The 13,264-nt window shown below is 37.8% G+C and overlaps 1 protein-coding gene across 4 annotated transcripts in view; it reads right to left on the reverse strand.

Moving 5' to 3' along the window:
* Positions 1-10,353, reverse strand: part of LOC5576528 (probable Rho GTPase-activating protein CG5521) — a 54,158-nt gene extending 43,805 nt beyond the window's left edge. For all 4 annotated transcript variants that reach the window (XR_002498703.1, XR_002498702.1, XM_021838045.1 and 1 more), the window contains exon 1: positions 9,671-10,353. Coding sequence is in view for 2 of the 4 variants with exons in the window: in XM_021838045.1 (XP_021693737.1) it covers positions 9,671-9,776 (106 nt within the window). In the remaining 2 variants the exon portion in view is untranslated. The remainder of the gene's footprint in view (positions 1-9,670) is intronic.
* Between the last annotated feature and the right edge of the window lie 2,911 nt (positions 10,354-13,264).

Below are 13,264 nucleotides of genomic sequence, written 5' to 3' on the forward strand. Positions count from 1 at the left end.
TACCATGGGAAAGAAAGGGTTATGGCAAAAAAGTGACTTTAGATACCATATTGATTATAATGTCTTTAGAAGACGGGGTTGGTAGTCTAATGGCTATCGCTTCTGCTTCTCAAGCAGGAGGTCGTGGGTTCAATCCCAGGCCCGTCCCTTTCTCATCTTTGTAACGTTCTACCTAATAGCTATCTTTCTCTATCTCTCTGCGCCGTTATGACGCAAACATTATCGGTTCTATCTATCGCTAGAACTGAATAAATCGACTTAACCGCTTACCACAGTGGTATCCATACGGTCGAATACCCCCATCCATCACTAACAAAACACTCCTACTTCCAAGGTAGCTGTGGGAAATGCAGGAGATTCTCCGGTTTTCTAGTAACAACGACTATCTAATTAACATTCCTTCCTATCCCCGATGGGCATAAGGACGTGGCCGGCGCCGTTATCAATCTAGAAATATGAAGGATAGTGTAATTGCACATTGAAGATGGTAAAAAGCTAAAAAACCCAAGCTCCCATCTGAGTGGTTCTCTGTGCAAATACCACTATCCTGATTGATCACGGAGTAGCAACTACGAAGTGTATGTTCCATCAGTTGATCGTTGATTGATCGTTGATTGATTATAATGTCTTTAGAGACCTTAACTAAAAATAAACACTTTTTAGAGATATGCATTGGAATACTATCCAAGCAATTAAAAAAGATCTGCTTACCTGAGAATATACTATTTTTACTAGCTTTCATCGTTTCCTACAAATATGATTTATTTCATATGCTCATGAAAGATACCCAACTAGAACTGGGAATCGTATTTGCCTTTCCAATTTTAGCAATTCTAATTCGGCACCTTGCTAACTTAAAACTTAGCCTAAATTAAGAAGGCCGATTCAAAATTTTCTCCCGAAAAATTAGCTCAAAATAGTTGAGAAAAGTGACTTCTTGACGAAAAAAGTGACTTTAGTTGAAATGGCTTCAAAAAAGAGACTTTAAAGTGACTGGCCACAAAAAAGTGACCAAGTCACTAAAAAGTGACTCGCTACCAGCCTTGCAATGATTTATTTTTATTGGCAAATTTGCAATTTTTGATTATAAATGTTTATTTTTGAGCATCCCTATCCACTTTCATTTTTTCTCAAAGCCTTTTATGGTTACTGAATTTTGGCAACAATAAAAATTTAATTTTTTACGGTACTTTTGAAAATATTTAATTTTTAATTATTTTCTGGAACATACAGTTAACTCTCCCTACTCGATATTGAAGGGACCATCGAGTTAGGGAGGAATCGAGATACAGAACACATATTTTTTAAATTTTAAACATTTAATTATTTTGACAAAACACATTCAAAATAGTAATTTAAATGTCAAATATGATACAATTTTTCCACATTTACCTATGTGAAACTTTTTTACCGGTCGGCAAAAATTAAAAATTTTATCACCCAGAAATAGGCAGTAAACCTCAATTTTACTATCAATTTAGTCATAATATTCAAATTATTTGTTTTTTTTTAACATTTGGAGGACATTTGGAACTTTTCATGAAAATATTGAGTTAGAGAGGTAAATTCACTTGGGAAACTGGAACAGATAGCATCGAGTTAGGGAACATCGAGTTAGAGAGGTATCGACTTACAGAGGTATCAAAGCATGCTAAATTGAAGGGACCGCGCATTCCATCGAGTTAGGGGAAATATCGAGATACAGAATATCGAGTAAGGGAGAGATGACTGTATTTTGTTTTCCGTGTAATTAACGTTAACAGGTTAAAAATTATTTCAATACTACCAGAATCTCCTTCTGTGATAGATTGTATAACAAATATAAAAGGTGCGATTTTTTTGTATTACACGTTAAATGAACGCCAGGCATTTGTAAGTTATAAAAACAACCTTTTTTTTTTAATTAAAAAATAAACAAAAATGTTTTAAAAATCATAAAAAAAAATTCTCACATGCGTATTATAAGCCAAGGTTTATGACAAAAATAAAATCATTTTGATTTCCGAAAAAATACACAAAATTTCAAAGTGTACCCTAAAGGCGGGGTTGGGTATTAGAGGGTTAAATATTACGACTTCGAGTTTGCAATCGAGAATTCGAGACAAGTGGTTGTTGGGTTTCCGGGGTACCTCGAAGGTCCTCTGAACCGCAGATGCAATGATTTGGTGTTTCATAATTCGATGGTCTCTTCAGTATCCAGTTATGGAGAGTTTGCTGTATTTTTTCGATGAAATTTTTAGTAAAGTTCTTATGTTTATGGGTATGACACGCTTATGGTATACGTACAATGCGATACAATTGATTTGAAATGAGTTCCATACTGATTCTTAATTGTTTTAACTCAAGACAGCCTTAGAATATACAGTTAACTCTCCCTTACTCGATATTGGAGGGACCATCGAGTTAGGGAGGTAACGAGATACAGAACACATATTTTTCAAATATTAAACTTTTCTCTATTTTGACTAAATACATTCAAAATAATAATTTCAACGTGAAAATAATACATTTTTACCCCATTTACCAGTGTGACACTTTTTTACCGGTCTGCAAAAATTAAAAATTTTGTCACCCAGAAATGGGCAGTAAACCTATATTTTATTATCAATTTAATCATAATATTCAAATTTATGAAATTTATTAACATTTGCAGGACATTTGCAAATTTTCATGAAAATATCGAGTTAGAGAGGTAAACTCACTTGGGAAACGGAAACAGATAGCATCGAGTTAGGGAACATCGAGTTAGAGGGGTATCGACTTACAGAGGTATCAAAGCATGCTAGATTGAAGGGACTGCGCATTCCATCGAGTTAGGGGAAATATCGAGATACAGAATATCGAGTAAGGGAGAGATGACTGTATATCAGGCATTCATTGGAGTTTATCGATTTGAGCTCTTCTTCTATTGCATTACTTTTATGGACTTTTGAGGACAAACTATTGCACTGCACACTGGTGTAAGTAACACTTCAAACAATTATTGAACGTCCAAGATGGAAATGTATCGAGAAGAAAAGTCAGCGTAGATGATAACCAGACTCCCAAAACTTTCAATTATGTAGAAGACCCAAAATAAATTCCGAGTGTATAATTTCCAAATCTACCATCTGTTTTTTTTTTTTGTTTTAAAGGTTTCGTACGACTCAGTGAAAATAAATTTGCTGTGGCAGCTTATGTCCAAACCGAACATGGTTTCCCGACGAAACTAATAACTTTCGCGAGGAGACCCGATTCTTGCAGTGCCTGAACGTTTCGTGATAGAAAGGTGGAACAGCATTTTCGCGGACACTTGAATGGCGCTGAGACCACATTTATCAAGCCGGTTTTGTAGATAGTGACTCGACAACGGATCATAAAATAACTTTTCTGGGAAGCTTTTCAATCAGCTCAAACAGTCAATCAACCAAAAGCTGATCTTGTCCATTAACCTGCATATGAAAAATCAGAAAGCTTACAATAAAATGGACCACTTTCTGGCCCATAAACAAAGAGTCAAATATGGAAGAGAGCGTACTGCAGATATCAAATAAATCATCTAAGGTTCTAAGGCAGCTACTACTCTCAGAGTGTCTGCATGTGGTCAGATCCATCTTATAATCACCATATCGATCACAATTTCAATAATAAAACAGATTGAATTCGTATTTCGACGTATACAATAGCGCGATTTGCATATATCCCCGCAAGCGAACATTTCCGAAACCAGTTCAATAGCCCATGATGCATGAAATAATACAAGAAACACCGTTAAAAACAAAGCTGCGTCATGATGCTGATGCTGAGCTATGCTTCGGTATGCTGTGCATTGTGCAACCATACTGTTGTTTACGTTTTTTCCTCTCTGCTTCTCGAAAACGGAAAGAAGTACGCAAACTCCATAACCCATGATGGCCAGCCTACACCAACACTTCAATCATCATCATCATCATCTCGCGACCCCCAGCGAGTGCAAATCCAAATTCCAGTATTTTGATCTCGCATGCTTTTTGTGGGTTTAGCGTATCAAGAATTTCATCTCTCGCTGATGCATCACGGTTTGATGGAGCAAAATGTATAATCGACATAACATCCTTCGAAATGCTTGGGACGGTTCCAACCGAAGTCACGATTCCTGGAAATGGTTCTGTAGAGAATTCCTCATGAAGTTTGAGATCCATGAATTCCTCCAAAAATTACAACAGCAACTCCAAAAAAGAACACATTAGAATTCTAGAGAAGATTACATCTAAACTCTGAAGAAATTTACATTTACAGTTTGCAAACAAACCTTCCTCATTCTTTTGAGAATTGCATTCAAATTCTTTCGAGGATTCCATCCTCATTTTGTACTATCAACGCTGGTGGCGACTGGGCATCCAAAACTTGGAACTCTGGCGACCACATTCCTAAAAAAGACCAAACAGGCAGCCATTTTCACATTTGTAAATCGTGTGGCAGGTACCAAAATGCTGCCTTGAGGAACACCAGCTCTTACAGGAAGTCTTTCAGATCTGAAGTTCTGATAACTAACCTGAAGTGTACGATTTGACAGATAACTTTGAATTATTCTAACAATGTATGTTAGAAAATTAAAGTTTTTTAATTTCACGATCAAGCCTTCATGCCAAACACTGTCAAGTGATTTTTCTATGTCTAGAAGAGCAAGACCAGTAGAGTAGCCTTCAGTTTTGTTGGAACGGATCAAATTTGGCGGAATCCGAACTGTTCATTGGCAAAAATTGAATTTTCGTTGATGTGGGCCATCATTCTGTTCAGAATGACCTTTTCAAAAAGTTTACTTATGGAGGAAAGCAAACTGATTGGACGATAGCTAGAAGCTTCTGCAGGATTTTCGTCTTGTTTTAAAACTGGAACAACCTTAGCATTTTTCCATTTGTCAGGAAAGTATGCTAATTGAAAACTTTTGTTAAATATATCAACTAAGAGTGATAAGCCACTTTCTGGAAGTATCTTGACCCTCCCCCAAATGATGGACCTCATTTTTGGATGACCCCTTAGAATACCTAATTATTCTTTTTTAAAATTAGATTTTTTAATGGTTTCACTTCCAAAAGGGCGTATTTTCATTTTTTTTTATCTTTTCATTCAAAACTCCACTCAGAAGTTACAAATAACTATGAAAAACAACTTTTATTCAAGTTTTAAATAGTATCTTCTGATAACCACGGCCAACGAAAACCCATTGAAATATCTCAAATTTTCTTTGAATTTAAGAACGTATACAGTTGCAAGAGCAGGGGCCTTCCTTAGCCGAGTGATTAGAGTCCGCGGCTACGAAGCAAAGCTATGATGAAGGTGTCTGGGTTCGATTCCCGGTCGGTCCAGGATCTTTTTTCGTAATGAAAATTTTCTTGACTTCCCTGGGCAATGAGTATCATCGTACAAAGAATCCACACGAGATACGAATGCGAAAATGGCAACTTTGGCAAAGAAAGCTCTCAGTTAATAACTGTGGAAGTGCTTATAAGAACACTAAGCTGAGAAGCTCTATCCCAGTGAGGACGTTTGCCACGAAGAAGAAGACAGGATTTTTTAAAAAAGTGCCTCACGGATTCATTTTTCAGAAAAAAAAAAAAAAATTCTTGGCGTTTCCCTGGAGATTTCTAGAAAAAAAAAACTTTCAAGAGAGAAAAGCTCAAAGTATTACAGCAGTAATTTCTGCAGAAACATTAGAAGAAATCTCTGGACCAATTGCTGAAGGTATTTTTAGAGAAATCTCTAGTTGAAATCTTATATGAATTCTCAACGACAGTTTCATAGAAAATCCCTAGAAATTATTGACATTTCTGGTGAAGTCGTTGATTGAATTTTAGAACATGTTTTTACCGGAAACCTTGCAGTATGTCCCAGGAAAATCAATGGGTTAATAAGTGAAAAAAAAAACTTAGAGAAGTAGGGACTTTTTGGAGGAGTTCTGAAGATTATTTAGATAAATTCCATTTTTGTGGTTTTCCTTGGGAAAATCCAGGTCAAATTCTTGAGGTCAACCAAGATATTCCAAATAGGTACAGTGGGATTCCGTTTTTGGCATGCTCCGATTTTGGCACCCCCCGATTTTGGCACCCCCCGATTTTGGCAACAAAATGGATCCGTTTTTGGCAACATTTTTCAATACCATTAAAATTTGTATTTTTTTGTAAATATTATCGTGTCTGTTGCTTTAGTCACTTGAAAAGCATGTCAGCTCCACACCGATTACATTCCAGATCTCCATTTTCGTCGATATTTCTCCAAATCTCACCAACTACTAAGGACTCGCGTTCGCGCTTATTTACTTCAGAATGGTCATTGGTCATACATAGGCAACGTTTCATGACACCAATAATCTCCACCATTATCTCAGCTTAAGACCAACCTCTTTTCATAGGCATTCATTTTAAGTGACCAGCCCACTTGAGTCTGCCAGTAGGTGATACAATAAAAAAAAGACTGTTCTTCAGATTTGGAACAGCTTGTTCGAACAAAGCACCAGCACTGACATAAGAGCAACGAAAAATCTATGACTCACACAAAGTTACAATCATAAATTTTGTCTCGCTGTCTTTATTATTATGGATTTACATACATTGCGTATGTTAAAACACACTGCAATAATAGATACAAATATGTACAGCAAAATGTCGTGTATCATAACTTTTTTTAAATTTTATTAAATAACATGACAAATGTGAATACAGTCCAAACTACAATTTATTTTCAATAATACCATTGAAGCGTGCGATAAATACGACTGAGAGTGTTATTACTTTTTGTCTGTGGTATTGGTGTGTATATTGGTCTTTCTGCGTCAACTATTTAAAGCTACGTTCTCTCTTTTCTATAGACTCTATAAGGCGTTAGATTTGTTAAGAGACTATCCAGAATTCTGTACAAGATTGTTAATCAAGGATACGGGTCTCAACATCATCAAAATGTTCCTTACGAGCTGAGTCTATGAGTTTCCTAACTGTACCCTGGAGAATCCTTAAGGGATTCTTCGTTCTTGTGGGACTTTTCAGAAATTTTAACGAATTTATGAGGATATCTGCAGATTCCAAGTGGACACTGAGAGCTTCTTGAGGGATCTTTAGAGTGTATAACTGGTTATGGAGGATTATGTCCAAAATCTGGTGATTCCTTATAAACTCTAGGGCGTCCTGTAAATTTTAAGCGAGATTATGTGAATTTCTAGTAGTGTTTTTAATATTTTCGGCGAAAGCTTGAGGATTTTGAAAAGGTTCCCAGAGGAATTTGAGGTGTGCTAGTGGTAGCCTAATAATAATAAACTTTTAAATTTTTTCATCGGAGACTTGAGAATTTTCGGCAACATCGCAGCGGAATTCTAAGATGTTAACTCATAGAAAAATCCTTAGCAAGATCCTGAGAACGCTCTGCGAGATCCTACGGATGTTTGGCAAGATGCTTCAGAGCTCAAGCGTTTTTTCTGTAGATTTCTTATGAGAACCTGAAGATTCCTATAAGGTTCTTGAGGTTTCATAACAGGATCCTGTAAATTTCAGTTGATTTCATAAGGCAGGTGTAAAACATATATCTAGCTGAATTCAAAATTATTTCAAGTAAAAATAAAGGTGAAGATGAAGCCAAAGCTGAAAACTTAATCGATTGATCACTAGCTGGTGGTAAGCATTCGATTAGGTTTTCAGCCCAAACGGATGTTTGCTTCTCCAGATCCATGCTCTTGAAAATTTGAACTTTGGCTTCGATTCATCTTCACCTTAAATTCTACACAATTACAAGACATTTATGCATCTTCTCATGTGTTTGTTTGCTCTTTTGATACTGTCAACCATTCATTATAAAATGCTTCACTTTATTAAAAACATAAATTGAAGGAGCAATTCTAAACTCACTGAATTTTTCAAATTTTACGTTAAAGTCTAAAAGTTTAACTGATTTTAAATGTTCATTTAATTAGGAAAAAAAGGTCATGCCGTTTTGCAATACCCAGCGCTTTTGATTCGCAAACACGTCTTTAAAAGAAAACATTTTTTTTTCGTTTTCTCTCATAGTGTTAAGAAAATGTCCAGTTTTTCAATAAAAGTCACTTATGCGATTATTGGTTTTACAAGGCCCTCTTATACAAAAATTATGCATAAAGCTTCTAAAAAAATTGAAGACGTTGAGGCGTAAAAACGTGACCAGAAAATCGTTTACCAGATTTAATATTACGGAGTTATAGATTCAAAGCATAGTATAACCCTCCGGGAAAATGCTTCGAAGTGAAAATTTTCGAAGTTTCAACGCCTTATGATTCCATAAAAATGATGTACTAACATTGTAATGATGCTTTCAAAACCAATATTTGAAAAATAAAATTTGAAATATGGGTTCCGATTTAGGCACGGTTCCGTTTTTGGCAACTGAAAATTTCAACTTTGTTGCCAAAAACGGAATCCCACTGTATTAGATATTGCAATGTCTGCTAAGAAGAATCAAACTCCTATTTTCTGGCTCCTATTGGGGTTCGTTTTGTTATCTTGGTTTCTGTTGGGTCTCTTTGCGGCCTTTTCTGATTTCTTTTAGGTCTCTTTTTTCATACAAGAGGTCTCTAACTTCCTATTTTCAAAGCACTCAGCTACTACCAGTCCTGTAAAAAGGGGCTAAGACGTTCCATGTGGTACCGACTGGCATGAAAATGAGGGGGTAAGGAGCAAAAGGGTGTCAGTGAAAATACCTAGTTTTAAGAAAATCAACTTTGAAAGCCCAAAAACAAGCCAGTCTTCTGAAAATTATGTTATTTCTTCTGTTGAGCGGAAAAGTCACCTGAAAATATCATTAGAACGCTTGGAAACAGTAGAATTTCCTCAACTATAAACGGACACATCCCTTTGCGTTTGATCCCCTTAAATATACTAACTTTAAATTTCCAACATAAAATTCAATAGGGTTAAAACTTTTCTTAGCTTCATTGTGCACAAAATATTTGCCGACGTTTGTCCTACCCATGGTTTCGAACGTGGACGCGCCTCTGGCCAGCCTGATTTGTTAAATTCAGAAACTCTCCACTAGAACTTCAGCCTTTCAAATCATGAACAGGATTCTTTTCAAATCTTGACCAGGATTCTTTTTGAATCCTGAAGAGGATTTTTTTACGTATTTGAAAAAGGATTTCTTTCGGATCCTAAAAGGAGGACTTCTTTCGAATTCTTAAGCTAGATTCCTTTTAAATTCTGAAGAGGATTCTATTCAAATCTCGAAGGGGATTTGTTTAGAGTTCCTAAAAGGTTTCGAATGCTAGAGCGAATTCCTCTCGAATCCTTAAGAAGTTTTACTCAGAATCCTGCAGAGGATTCCATTCAAATCCCGAAATAGTCCTACAGATAATTCCTTGTTACTTCAGTCAGATCCAAATCAGAGCATCCAGAGGCCCCCACAGAGCAACTGGTTTGTGGTCAATACTCTGGCAGCCCTGTCCGACTGTTTGACAATTCGCACAGCCTTGTAGGTATTAGTGAGCATTTGGCCCCAAACAGTCCCCACAACACATTAGAAAATCATCGTCATCATCATCGGAACTTGTGTTGATGGATTACGGTGAAAGGGTTGAGGGGACGAACGAATCGTCGACAATATGTAAATTTGTGTCCACATTTGCCAAATACGCTTCTCCCCGCACCCTCCCGAAATGTGGACATTTCGCGTTTTCTCTAATAGAAGAAGGACTTACCGAGTATCGTTTTCAGGTGGCGCAACCTGGCCGTGGAATCTTTCTTGCTGTCCTGGATTTTGGCCGTCGACTTCTTCAGATCGATGTTGGACTTTTTGGTAAACATTTTGCACTGTTTTTCTTTACTCTCTCCCCCTCAATCTTCCGCTGGGGCTTCCGTCCGGATCAGTTTCCGAAGAAGCTTCCCACACTGTTGGCCGGAATTCCGAAAATCGACCTAAAACTGGAAGGGCTTCCCTACATCTTCGAGGAACACTAAACCCAAAGAGAGCTCTCTTGCGCAAAACTCCACTCTGGAAGCGGGGCTAAGGAGGGCGCGGAGGCAAACAAGTCGACGTTTCACACCAAAAATATTACGGGATTTTCACTCTTTGGCTGCTCCCCACACCTTAAAAAAAAGAGTCGGACACGCACTTTTCTTCGGGCGATTTTTCCGTCCAAATCGCGTCCACCTAGCTCCGGAAGGTGGATTTTCGGGACATTTCGATCGCTCCGCACACGGAATCGCACGAATTCACCAGTAAAGAGCACCTAAAACACCATTTCCAGCAGGAAAAAGTTTCACTTTGCCGTTTTTCTCCTCTCTGCACTTTTGGCTGATGACGAACGCGAAGACCGTTTTCTTGGTGGTCGTGGCTACGATTGCGACTGGCTGCTCGATCGCGAAAAAACTGACTGACTTTTCCACGGGTTCGCCTTTGGTCGCTCTTTCGCTTTGCGCTGACAGCGGTCCGTCAGGTGGAAAAAAACGGTGCCGGTTTCGGATGGTCGAATCGGAATTGGTCGAAAAGCTTTGGCCATCAGTTAAAAGGGTTAAAAGACTTGACAGGTGAAAATCGAGGGGAACGACATTGAGCTCTCGCCGAGCAGTGCCCCGAACACGTGCGCAAATTTGCTGGTTGAAAATACTGCCATTTGATTTTGCTGGGAACAGCTAATCTTTGTTTATATTTTCAACCATCAATCTTTAAGTAGTGTTGGTGACATGTAACGTGTAGGTACACGAGCGTAGAAACCACTATTAGGATTCATTTAAATATAACGTAACGCCAGGCTTGATAATTCTCCTCAACATCATCAGAGTTCGGTGCAGGGATTGAATCCTGAGAAAATTGAGAGAATCTCTCACGTATCGCTCTCTGTAACTATCATAACATGCTGCACATTATGAGAGACTGTTTATCGTATACTGCTACAAGTTTGATCAGATTGGGGGGATAGTAGTGTATGATAAAACCCCTCTAAACATGCTCCAAGCCTGGGGGACACTGTTGTTATTGGAAGTTCGTGGATTGTTTATTGTGCCAGTAAAGAAAAACACCTATCCCCAACGGTAAACAAGCGAGAAAAATGGATTTTATCATCGCTCTCTCGTTGGGGCTCTCGCTCGCTGCTTCCATTTATCAGACTTGTTACACCTTGCGATACAATGACGATCGTGGACCGCAACAGATGGGATGTTTTTCTTTGCTTGCTTTGATCGTGCTTCATTCTCAAATGAGAGCGAATTCTGCAACGCTTGGTTCGGTGACATACTCTAGAGCAGCGTGCTGCCTTTGCCTCTTTGCGAGGGAGCGAAAAAATGCTAAGCAGAGAGGCAACGAAAAATGAGCGAGGAAGATGCAGCACAAAAAAAAACGAGTAAAATTCCATCAAATAAGGGTGCTCTCACAACTCCCCGAGGACTGTCTGTTCGGGCGGCAGACTCGAGAGTTCGTTTGAAGTGTGAGTGATGGTGAGCATCGCAACGAGAGAGAGAGAGTGGCTGAAAAAATCCTCGCATTTTTCTGCACTCTCACTCGAATCGCTTGAGGATCTTTTGAGAGTTTATTTTTTTCTCCTCAGAAAAACGGCAAAATCGCCTCCTCTTAGCATCGCAGAGGAGTTTCTATCAAGCCTGCGTAACGCAAAATTTGTCAATTTTGGATCCCCTCCCACCCCCATGTAACAGCTTTTGTATGGAAAATTTTAAATTTTTGTATGGACCGTAACACTCTGTAAGACCCCCTCCCTCCCCCTGTTGCGTTACGTACACTGAGAACAGCGTAGCAGTTGAAATTACTATATTAGAGGGTTAAATCTAATACACAACGCCACTTGACTTGTGCAGACTAAATTTGCATTTATTTCACATATATTATGTATCCGGTAGAAATCAAGACCAACATTTATTTATTTATTATTGTTTTCTCGGGCCCCGTGCGTCGCAGCTAATATGTGAATAGTGCGCTGTGTTCATAAAAATCGTAAGAATGCAGCGCCACACTAAAAAACTGTTTTCAAAATCGCGCGAGTTGAGTCGCGTCGCGAGTCTCACTGGCGCGATCCGGTTTGGTGGCGGTGCGACAATATTGTGCATTCAATTTTACCATGGCACCATTTCGACAGTAAAAATTACTATATCACGGTTAAAAACTTGCAGCAGGCCAGAATCGAACCGAGGATCTTGCGATTGTCAAGCGCGAACGTTTACCGCTCGGCTATCGATGCGGTTGGATTAAGTGGGAACAAAACGCAAATAAAAAGCGTTTTTGATAGCTCAATCGTGATTGGAATAGTAAATTTAAAAGCTTGTTCATGGTTCCCATTACATCAATGCTTGTTTCAGTGTAGTATTTGAACGATCTCTTAATCAATTCTAGCGCAACATTTGAAAAGGGCCTAACTGCAAAATGTAAACAAACTTGATTATTCATTATTCGTATCATTTTTTACGTAAATTACTCCTACATACTCTTACGGGCATGCAAAATGCATTATTAATGGTAATTTTATTCAAATTTAAAAGGGCCTATCTGAAAATGATAAAACTAAGAGGGCCTAAATGGTCATAAAAGGGCTTAACTGAAAATTTCCATCAAAATCAGATTGGCCCTTCCGTGCATTTTTAATTTTTCTTCATATTTTTCAATATTTAGCCCTTGTATAGTGATCAGCATAACGTAAAAATTGAGAAATGCTCGATTGAAGATTCTGTAACATATTGATTGTTACTATTTTAAACTCATTGCTATCTAATAGTTTTAAACTTTTGTTCAACACTTATAGTCTATTACTGGGCCACGTAACGTTTTAAATCTAACATAACATAAAAACTAGTAAAAAATGTTGAATTCAAACATCATCGGCAGATAGGCCCTTTTACGAGTCTTCAAACCAGTTAGGCCCTTTCAATTAGGCCCTTTAATTGAACATGGTTTCAGTTAGGCCCTTTTATTCAACATAGTTCCAGTTAGGCCCTTTTGGAATTTGTTAATTTTATTGATTATTGAATAGATTTTCAAAGTTTTAGAACAAAATCAATCGATTATGTGAGAAAATCAACATTGAATATTGAAAATTCTTTATTGAAGATTCAATACTATATTGATTATTCATATTTCAAACCCTTTCTCCTATTTACTAGTTTTATACTTGTGTTCGACACTCATAATAGTCTACTAGGTGGCCCATAACGTTTTAAATCCTAAATAACAAAACAACTCGTGAAAATGGTTGAATTCAAACATCATCGGCAGATAGGCCCTTTTACGAGTCTGCAAACCAGTTAGGCCCTTTCAGTTAGGCCCTTTGATTGAACATGGTTTCAGTTAG

Source organism: Aedes aegypti, chromosome 1 (assembly GCF_002204515.2).
Source record: "Aedes aegypti strain LVP_AGWG chromosome 1, AaegL5.0 Primary Assembly, whole genome shotgun sequence".
Taxonomy (NCBI): domain Eukaryota; kingdom Metazoa; phylum Arthropoda; class Insecta; order Diptera; family Culicidae; genus Aedes; species Aedes aegypti.